The sequence below is a fragment of the Amphibalanus amphitrite genome, unplaced genomic scaffold (assembly GCF_019059575.1).
Source record: "Amphibalanus amphitrite isolate SeventyFive unplaced genomic scaffold, NRLGWU_Aamphi_draft 000703F_arrow, whole genome shotgun sequence".
Taxonomy (NCBI): Eukaryota; Metazoa; Arthropoda; class Thecostraca; order Balanomorpha; family Balanidae; genus Amphibalanus; species Amphibalanus amphitrite.
In genome coordinates, this window is record NW_024882197.1 from 309254 (window position 1) to 320031 (window position 10778).

The window sequence follows — 10778 nt, forward strand, 5'->3', positions numbered from 1 at the left end:
CTTGCTTGCGTTCATATGTACGATATTTTTTCTTTGTATTCCCCTGGCATGTTTAGAAACATTTACGGGTCAGTATGGAGGAAAGTCTTTATTGTTGACCATGGGAGAAGTTATTCCTATCACAAGAGGCGTTGGATTCGCTATCGTAATAGATCACTTTCTTGAAGTTATATTGTATGGTGTCAACCTTTCTCAACTGTTCATGTACTGTTTCTTTGCGCTTAAGTCGCCGATGCCGTGGGAAAGATGTGACGCAAAATACAACACCCCTCTCTGCACTACTGATCAGCTTGAAGAGAAATGCATAAAAGACAAGGCGAAATCAGGATATCTCCGTCATACCTGTGTGCCAGGTCAGCAAGTCTGCTCGGCCATGCATCTCGGAGCGGCGAATGCGACACACTGTAGTTTATCAGCTAACAAGACAACCGTTTATTTGCCGCTGCTGGACAGACCAACAGCGCAAGAAGAATATTACGAGACCGAAATACGAAACCATGGAAATCAGACGCTGAAAACTCTGAAGGGCATTGGCGAACCAAATCTTACCATTCTTGCTGCATTGGGAGCTGTGTGGCTGATAATTTTGGTAACTGCAATGGGCGGTATAACACCTCAGCCATTTATCGCCTTAATCGCAGTTATCCTTCCTATGCTGGGATATATTGTTTTAATGTTCTACGCACTAACATTAGAAGGAGCCGGTGACGGGATCTCCCACCTACTTCGGATGAACATCTCGGATCTGACGAACGGCCGATGCTGGGCAGACGCTGCTGGCCTTGCGTTTGCTTGCATGAGCGTCGGCTACGGCACTTATCCTTCTCTGGCAGCGAGGAACCGTCCAGCCCGACGATCTTATTTCGACGTCCTCGTGGTCGGCGTCCTGTGCATAGTGATAGTGCTTGTGACAACACTCAGCTTCTACGGACTGGTGGGTTCTCAGGCGAAATCCGGTGCACTAACCATCGACGCACAACTACTGCACGGCAGTGACATGGCCCGGGTGCTGTTCCCCACCGCCCTGGGACGCTCCAGCATGGCGAAAATTTGGACTCTGGTGTTCTTCTTCACCATAGCTGTACTCGGAGCCGGTTCAATGGCCGTGCACATGGCATGTGTCATCAGCGACCTGGCATCTACGTGCCAGTTCAAGTGTCATACGGCGGTGGCGTGCTGCCTGGTGATGCTGTTCGCCCTCGGCATCAGCGCCTTCTTCTCACTCGCCGGCACCATCTTCGTCCTGGACACCATCGAGGACTCCATGCTCGGCTCCAAGAAGTTCCTGCTCAGCCTGCTCTTCCTAATAGTCGTCATCTTCTTGTACGGACCGAGGAACCTGATCCACCACGTGAGGAAGCGTCTGCGGGTGCGCCTGGTGCCGCCGCCCTTCTTCTGGCAGCTGAGCTGGTACATCATCTGCCCCCTGGGACTCGTGGGACTGATGGCGCTGGCCTTTCTCGGTCGGGGCGGCACCTTCTTCCGCGACGACGTGCCGCTGTGGATCAAGCTTGCCGCCGTCGGCTACGAGTTCTACTACTGGGTCATCATCGTGTTCTTCTTGGTGCAGACAGCCGTGGCGTGGAAGCGACCGACGCGTCCGCGCGGCGTGTGGCGCCTGGAGACGAGTCCCGATGACGTCGAGAATGACGAGGGTGGCGGCGGCGGCGGAGGGGGCTCCGACGAGTCGGTACTGATCACTGCGTCAGAGCCGAGGAGCAAGCCGACGGAGGCCGCGTCTAAGACTGGCGCTATCGAAAGCTCGCCGACGCTGACGGGAGGGGGTGAGAGCGTCCCGGCGGTTCCAGCCGACAGCGAGGCTCCGCAGGCAGGTGACAAAGACGGGGAGGCCACCGAGGAGCCCGAGGAAGACCTGACGCTGCCCGGGGAGAAGCGGCGCGCAGAGGCGGCTCGCGGCGCCGTGGAGCGGATCAGAGGGCTGGAGCTGGAGCCGGGCCCGGACGAGGCCGACCTGTTTGTGCGTCTGCACGCGTGGTCGCGCGGTCCGCCCAAGCCGCCCACCCCGTCTCCGACCCCGACCCCTCCGTCACCAGAGTCGGAGCCGCCGCCGGAGTCCGAGCCGCCACCGGAGTCCGTGTCGCCACCGACATCAGCGCCGTCGTCGCCACCGCCGCCGTCACCGTCGCCCACTCCCTCGCCGGAGCCGCCGCCGCGACTGCCCAGCATCGACAGCATACAGACCGAGTACGCCAACTTCCTGGGCCGACAGAGCCCCAACATGCGCGCGCGCGGCCTGCCCATACCGGCACAGGAGCGGATCGAGAGGGAGGGCGTCAGCCGGCTGCCCTGGAGGGACGAGCAGCTGAGCCGCCAGTTCGGGCCCAACGTGCTGGGCATGATGAGTCCGTTCACGAAGCACGGCCTGTTCGGACGGGGACGGGTGTCTCCTGACCTGCCCCTGAGGAGGAGCCCCGAGTGGACGGAGCCGCCGCGACGGGCCGCCAGCGTGGCAGCGGCCATACCGGAGGGACAGGAGGCGGAGGAGCCGCCCAAAGACGTCAGCGAGGACACGCCCTCGCTCATGAACATGCTACGAAATATGAAGTCGTGAGTAAACCGGGTAAATTGTCAGTGGTAGTCACTCGCGATCGTGTTGGTTGTAGTTTGCTCAGCGTGGTGATACAATACATAATTGCAGGAGGCAGATGTTTATTGGCGATACAGCTGTTTGGTGTGCAACAAACGCGGAGGCACTCACGGCCGATAGACGCGGAAGGAATAAATGTTAACGATTACAGGGGCTAAAAGGTGCGACACTGTAGCGCTGCATGCATGGTCGAGGCACATCAACACGTCCTGAAAAACGTCCTTCTTTACGACGATGTTAAGCGGTTATAAGGCCCCTAAACGGTTCGTAGTCGACACATCTACTTACTAAATCGTGACTAAAAACCACTACTTCGTGGTTTTTCGTCGGTCGCGGTCGTTACACAGCATTTATTGGGTGAACGCCTAAAAGCAGGAGCAAATAAACATTCCCTTGATAGTTGATAATGATTAAAACTAATAGTTTGCGTGCTGATCTTTTTGCTGCTGCCAGCGATTAGCACGCTGGACTGCTAAACGAGAAACAGGGCGGCTGGAGGAGCGACTATCTAGCTGAGCCGGTTACCACACCGCGGTACGTTTGAGACGTTCGACACGACATCGGACATTCGTCGGACCAGTCTGACTCATTTGGTCCACGATAGCTCACACCGAGGTCCTCCCTTGACAAGCTCCTTCCCAACACTCACCACCTGTGCGATTCCTGACCCCTCGCCAGCTGCAGCTCATCCCCGCCGCCTTCTCTCACCCTGTTCAGGGGCTCATCAGGGCGCTGTTCTTGCGGAACAGTGCTGAGCGGCGCAGCGACTCCGAGATAGCCTCCACAGAGTCAAAGAGCGCCATGTGCGGGTTGGCCAGTAGTTTGGCCGACCTCTGGCGCGTGGAGCGGCGCACCGGCGTGATAACGGAGAGGATGTCGCCGCTCGGAGCCTCTCCGGCAGCGCCCAGACGCAGCGCCGCCAGTCTGCAGGAGGAAGAGCAATTCCAATTAAAATTTCATTCATCATGCCGGGGTTGCATTGGAAACGCAACAAAGCACATGATAACCAATAATCACGCGAAGCCATGGCAAAGAAATACGAATATTGCAACTACGCATTCATGAGACGATGGATCGACGTCACGGAATATTATGTCGTAGACTATATATTCCGTGATCGATATTATCAATGGACGTAATAATTGATAGACAGTCAATAAAAATAAACATTGCACATTTCGCTGTTTATTTCGCTGTTGAGGCTTTAGCTGAGGATCCACCTACTTCCTTTGTGCTAAATAGGACTTCACGACTTCGAGAAAGAATATCATCATCCCTCAACAGTCCACAATCACGCCCTCATCCCACCAATCACCACTCGCCTTCCATCCCCAACTCATACTCACTTCTTCAGCACCGTCTCATCGTCCACGAGCGCGTACTTGATCACGCTCGAGTCGAATACATTGCTTCTGTCGAGCAGTGGGCGTCGCGGGGTGCGGGTCTCGGCGCGACGCCGGCGCCCTGGGCCCGGCGTGCCGTCCGCGTCCACCGGCGGAGGAGCGTTCTCGGTGTCCTCGGATGCCTCCTGGGGGGTGCCCGGGGCGGCCGTAGCGCTGGCGGCGCGCTTCACGAAGTTCTCCAGCCCGGAGATCAGCTCGGCCACCGGCTGGGGAGGGCAGAAGGCAGGGTGAGGGTGTCAGTGGCGGGTACGGACAGTAGAAGTAGAAGAAAAAGTAAGAAGTACAAGAAATTAGGCAAGAGTAAGAAAGTAAGGGGGTAGAAACAAAGAAGAACAGTAGAAGAGCGATAACAACATAGCGGAAAAACGATGCATTATTTATTCGGAATCACGTTAAGATACGCAAACGATACCATTAATATCACCGACAAAGTTGTTGGTTTATTGAAGCTTTAGGGCGCTTCGACTATGACTGGGTCATTTTGCGCCGACAGAGCACCGACGGAGCAAATACGCTGAAAACACGTTACAAATGAATTTGATTATACACTGTCGTTGTCGTAATTGTAAATCACAGGTTTCGTTACAATATGACGACACACAAAAAAAAAATGTTACAGAAATTGGCAATGTACGAGCGTATGCTGCAGCTGCTGCTACTCGTATGCTGATCGAGCGATATAAGCATATATCCAGCAAAACGCAACGTTTCTGATGTACCATTTAAACTAAGGATCATGGCTAAATGTATCCATCTGACGACCGGCCTATTAGTGACATCCGCTCTAAATTAGTAGCTGCTGCGCTACAAAGGCCAATAATAAGGCCTGATTTAAAGAGGAAGCCGTCAGATATTTTCGTCATAATCCGTTCAACCAGGATTCATTGTATATGCCGTGAGCGTCCAGTGTCGGCACTAATTAACCCCTCTGCTAATTATATCCGATTCATTGCGTGCTATTTTCGCAGCTGCTTTATTAGGGCATCCTCAGGGCCACAGCATTAAGCTGGATCTCAAACATAATTGGGCACGCTGGGATCAGTTTGCAGGGGCGGCATTGTCGGTTATAACAGCTCAGCCCGCAGTACAGACGGACCTTGTAACTGACAGCTTCACGTCAGCGAAAAGGACGTGATGTTGCCGCAAATCCTGGCTCGGTGGATGTCAAAGTGGACAGCTCCCTACATCATACTGACGGGCAGCATAAAAATACAAAAACAGGTGGCCCATCACGTAACATGAATTGCATAGTCGAAGCAGAGGCTTGTATGCCACTTCAGCGGGCTGCTTTGCTGATCCTGACCAACATAATATAACGGTTACATAAAAATGCTTAGTTTTTGCCAGCGTCATGGCAGAATGGCAAAAGGAAGATCGACGAAGGGTAGGTGACTATGATTTTAAGAATGTATGGGACATTTTGTGAAATAAAATAAAAGACAAATATGAAAAAATGCGTTTTCTATGAACTTTTTTTCTTCTAAAATTCATCAAACGACTTCGATAAAAATCACACTTGAAATCAGCTCACTATAAGGTTTCGAATGATTTGTTTTATTCCTTGAATCAAATGACCTTCCAACGAGCCGTGTGTACTGCACCGTGCATTGTCCGCCCCGGGGCGGCAGAGCTCACCTCAGCCTGGGCGTGTGACGCCTGCCGGAAGCAGTGCAGCACAGTGTCCAGCTGGCCGTCCCGCTCAGCGGCCGAGGCGCGGCACAGCCAGTAGCGGGCGCGGCCGGCCGACACCGGGTCCCGTGAGAGCCGCTCCAGCCAGCTGACCACCTGGTCCGAGGGCAGACCCAGCTCCTGTGGAGGGGAGGGGAAGTTACAGACGCTCCAGTCAGCTGACCACCTGGTCCGAGAGCAGGCCCAGCTCCTGTGGAGGGGGGAGGGGGGAGTTACAGAACCTCCAGCAGTCAGTTGACCACCTGGTCCGAGGGCAGACCTAATTCCTGTGGAGGGGAGGGGGGAGTTACAGGCGTTCCAGCCACTGCTCACCACCTGGTCCGAGGGCAGACCCAGCTCCCGTGGAGGACAGGGTGATTTCGGGTAGACGGGGTTGCGAAGGCAACTGAAATAAGACTTCTTTCCCATCACTTATCAGACACAGGGCGAGAAAACAAACCAGTTAAGGCATGAAAAGAAGCAAAACTCATTGTCTATTTAAAACAAAAAGCATCCTTAACGCATAATCCAGATAAAATGACCGTCTTAAGACGCCAGACGAAATCCGCCAAATTTTCACTGATCGTTACAAACAATGACGAACCTGCAGCTCCCTCAAGTCGGAGAGCACGTTGTCCATGCGTTCCTCGCCACCGGATGCGGCATCGGGCGTCTGTGGCGCCCCCTTCTTCGCGGCCGCCGGTGTCACCTTAGCAGTCGTCACAGGCGTGGTTGGCGACACTTTCACAGTAGGGGTGGCCTGGAAAAACGGACCTTTTCGTCAACCAAAGCCGTTGGGAAACGACATATCTTTATGGAGTGAGAGCAAGCAAAGCACACTAGTTTTCAGTCATCTACTGACTTAAACAACAACAACAAAATCATGCATTGGATATAAAGTGAAAAAGAGCATGTAGTCTAGGTGGTGGACTATATGTATTCAAGGGTCAGGTCAGTGAGTCCGTGTGCTGAACTTAAAGCTAAATCACAATTAACTACTATCGATAAATTTGTGCAAAGATTATCACTTATCGAAGAAACATGCAATCTTCAGGTGCCCTCGATCGGGTCCATCACTAACCCTGAGCGGAGGAGAGCCGGGGTCGAGCTGGACTCGGGGAGCCACCGAGCGGCGGGCCTTGGCTGCCTGCGCGCGCGACGGCGTCGGCTGCGTCAGCTCGCTGCCGAAACAGTGAAGGTGCCTGCGGGAAGAGGATGAGGTCAAATCGCATCGGGGTCACTGAAGATCACACTTTTCTTCAGCCATAAACAATATAGCGTGGTTTCTTTCACGCCACTTTCACGAACGCTTTCCGTCTTGAGAATAGAGAAGGTGAAGAGACATTAAATCATCTGTATAGCGCACTACGGTGTTCAAACACCAACCAATTCGATGTAATCTACCTAACGTACAATCATTCTAGCTATTCCCAGCTCGGCAGCGTTTACTCCCCCAGACCAGACCCACTCTTACTTGAACGAGCTGAGCTGCTTGCCGCGGCGCGCCAGCCACTGCTCCAGGCGCTCCTGGAGAGTCTGTTCGGTAGGCAGACGGGGCCGGCTGGCGGATGGGAGGCCGCGGGCCGGGGTGGCGGAAGGACGGCCACGTGCCGGAGTGGCAGACGGACGGCTCCTCGCTGGAGTAGCGGACGGACGGGGGCGACCTGGAGTCGCCGACGGCTGCTGCTGCGGCGCCGTTCGAGGTACCTCGGTAGGAGCTGAAACGAAATGAGATAAAACATAAGCGTGGTGTTAATGCTCCCAAAAATGTTCCAGCACTGAATTTCTCCCAGAAATTGCCAAACAATGGCACTATAAACAATCGCACATCAACAGCATCATAAAAAAACGGCTGAGAATATTGCGCAAACTCGAGCACCAGGGATATCTATGTAATAACCAGCCCCAAGAAACACCGTCCGGCACATACCTCCACCAATGGCGCGGGCGGTGTCCAGCTCATCCTCCCTTGGTACGGCGGCCACAAAGGCGGCCGGCCGGTGCACCGCCGCAGAGCGGTCTGAGGTCGACCGCGACCGGTGCATGGCGCTCAGCGAGCGGCGCATCGTATTGGGCAGACCGGCCGGCGGCGCCAGCGACCCGCCCACAGACGGCGCTACAGTCGCGCGGCGCTGGACCGGCTTCACAATGCGAGCAGCGCGCGGCGGCGACGTCTTCCGCTGCGCCGGCTGCTTGGGCTTGGCCAGCGCGGCCAGCCGCTGCTTGCTGAGACCCGCTTTGACGGCGGTGACGCGCGGCGCCGACCCGGGCACGGTGCGCGGCGAGCGGCGCGTCGGAGCCGGCGGAGAGCGCCTGGGGACCGCCGGCCGACGGGCGGCGGCGGGCGGCGCGGGGCGGGCGCCGGCGAACGTCTGGCGCCGCGGCCCGGCCGGCACCGGTGGCGGGCGGCGGGCGGCCGGCCGGCCAGCCGGCGGGGCCGCCAGCGTGGTGCGCCGCTCGGCATCGCGCTCCGCCTGCTGCCGGCGAGCCTGGATCAGCGTCAGACGCCGCTGGGCGGCCTTGTTCAGCCGGATACCACCCACCGTCGGCGGCGGGCCCTCGGGGACCGGCGGCCGGGCCGCGGCGGCGCCGGACGGCCGCTGGGCCGACGTCGAGGCGGTTGCAGCGCCGATAGGTCGTTTGCGCGCACCGTCGTCCGAGCTGGGAGCGGCGGCAGTCGGCCGCGGCTGCAGCACGCGGGAGGCCACCGCGCGGGGCCGGGACGGTGCCGAGCCGCGCTGTCGCTCGGCGCCCAGGCCCAGGCAGGCGGCGGCTGCGGCGGCGTCGGCCGAGCCCTGGCGACCGCGCAGGATCCGCTCGGCCAGCTTCTGGCGGCGCGCCGCACGCCATGCCTCCAGCTGCTCGCTGCTGACAGTGGCAGGACGGTTCAGCGTGGCCATCTGGGGAGAGCGACACGCGCACTGAGGGATGACACTGACACTCATTTATGGAGGCTTGTTGCAGTAGCATCATCAAAACGTTAAGCATAAATTTTAAGCTAAATATTATTCTGTTTGCGCTTAAATGAAATAGAAATTCCCTGATTTCATCATCCTTTTAGTTTGTTTGTTTGCTTGTTGGGGTTTAGGGGCGCACCGACTGCGAGGTCATTTTACGCCCATCACCCTGATCATCCTTTTAGAATTCATCTATAAACTTACATTATCTGAACATTTGTTTGAAGATAAAAACTCGTCCTGTAAATAAATTTGTAATTCCCATAGCTGACACTCGTTATTCGTGCATCTGTGCTACCAACCTTCGGCACTGAGGCGGCCCGAGGGACGCTCGTCGGTCGGTCCTGCCCCGACTGACGGGGGGCCATGGGCGGCCGTTTGAGCGGGGCTCGCTGTCTGGGCGGCTGCTGGGCCGCCGCCCCCGCCTCCGACCCCGCCCGCAGGCCGGTGTCTACCCGTGCTGACACGGCGCGGGGCCGCTTGCTGGCCGGAGGGGCAGCTCCTCCGGCGCCGGCGGACGTCTCCGACTCCACCCGGGGTCGCTTCACTGGAGCCATCTGTCGACGGGAGGGACAGATAGAGGTTGGAGTGGGCAGTACTCTTTAGTGCCCTGGCAGTAACATATCATTACCAAAATGATGATATGGTGATGGCGATCTAGTTCACCTGCAGCATTGATAAGTAGGAATCAAGCCTGATTGGAATTTCAATTCCTTTATTAAATATGAATGCTCAAAGCCAGCTTGAGCTTTCAAAAATGCTTCTTCGAGCTTTCAAAAGTGTTTCAACAATCGCAATCCAACCCAGACTACATAATTTGTCCCAACAATCAACAATATTTGTGATTAGGTGGGTAGGTACCTGATTAGGATGATCTTGAACTGGAATTCAAATTCAGCACACATGACTGATGACATGGATCTACATAATGGTTAACCAAATGATGAATTGATAAAGAATTACTAAGGTTTCGGTCCTAATTTGCACTCATTCAAAAAATGGCGTTAAATGATATATACTGATAAAGCTAGTTTGTTGACGACTCGCTGGAAGAAATTCCAGTTCCATCTCAGTCCTCAGATCGAGATATCCTTGGGGATTGGGATATCAATCTCTAAGTCCATAGGCGGCGGAACGGGGGGGGGGGGCACCGGGGCACCGTGCCCCCCCTTGAATTCTGCAAGGGGGGCACCAATAGCAAGGTGCCCCCCCTTAAATTTGATGTATTAGTACCAGGGGCGGATTCGGGAAAACTCCAAGGTGAGGGTCATGAATCGAAGTGGTGCCCCTACCTATGCCCAAAATTAAAACCTCAACGGATTTCGGCCACTTAATTTTGGTGGTGCCCTATTTTCAGTTTTTTTTTCTATTTTCTTTATTTTTGGTTAGTCATGTGATGACTGGTGCCCCTGCTAGGCCGCTGGTGCCCCTGGAAAGACTGTGGTACCTACCTACCCTGCCCCCTGACAAGCCTACGGTGGGCCCTGACATGACTTAGGTGCCCATGGGCCCTGACAGGCCCGTGGTGCCCCTGACAGGCCTGTGGTGTCCTTGCTAGGCCTGTGGTGTCCCTGGGCCTTGGCAGGTTTGTGGTGCCCGTTAGAACGCAGGTGCCCTTGACAGGTTTGTGGTGCCTCTGACAATCCTAAATTGCCAACGACAGGCTTGTGGTACCCTTGACAGGCCCATGGTGCCCTTGCGAGGCCGGTGGTTCCCCTGCGAAGCCGATAGTGCCCCTGGCAGGTCTGTGGTGCCCCTGGAAGACCTGTAGTGCTTTTGCTAGGCCGATGGTTCTCCTGACAGGCCTGTGGTGTCACTGACAGGCCCCTGGTGCCCCTGCTAGGCCTGTGGCATCCCTGGCGGGCCTGTGATGCCCCTGTCGGCTGTCAGGCCTGTGGTGCTCCTGGCAGGCATGTGGTGACCCCAGGCCCTAAGTCATGGCCCATGTGACCTCACCCCTGGGATTCGCCACTGATTAGTACTGCGATGGCTTCTTGGGAATTATACATGTAGGATAAATGGAATTTATCAAACGACAATAAGGAAGAGACAAACACATACATAGGTACTTGAGGATCAGCTTAAAGTTAACCACACATACAGGCAGGGGTGTAATTTCCCTAAAATGATTGTGGGTGCCCA

General features: G+C 55.7%; 1 protein-coding gene across 1 annotated transcript; it reads right to left on the reverse strand.

Annotated features, from left to right (window-relative positions):
• Window positions 1-2653: 2653 nt before the first annotated feature.
• On the reverse strand, window positions 2654-8017 carry LOC122364857 (translation initiation factor IF-2-like). The gene is made up of 7 exons (XM_043335635.1): window positions 7610-8017; window positions 7154-7397; window positions 6761-6881; window positions 6284-6439; window positions 5647-5820; window positions 3955-4217; window positions 2654-3532 (listed from the first exon to the last, which is right to left on the reverse strand). The coding sequence occupies exons 1-7, from the start codon at window positions 7743-7745 to the stop codon at window positions 3322-3324; spliced, it is 1305 nt and encodes a 434-aa protein (XP_043191570.1). The 5' UTR covers window positions 7746-8017; the 3' UTR covers window positions 2654-3321.
• Between the last annotated feature and the right edge of the window lie 2761 nt (window positions 8018-10778).

Coding starts and splice junctions, on each gene's coding strand:
- LOC122364857 (XM_043335635.1), bottom strand. CDS start 7,745: ATGCGCCGCTCGCTGAGCGCCATGCACCGGTCGCGGTCGACCTCAGAC. Junction 6,882..7,153: donor AAGCAGCTCAGCTCGTTCAA/GTAAGAGTGGGT, acceptor CTCTTCCCGCAG/GCACCTTCACTGTTTCGGCA. Junction 4,218..5,646: donor CGTCACACGCCCAGGCTGAG/GTGAGCTCTGCC, acceptor TGCCCTCCCCAG/CCGGTGGCCGAGCTGATCTC.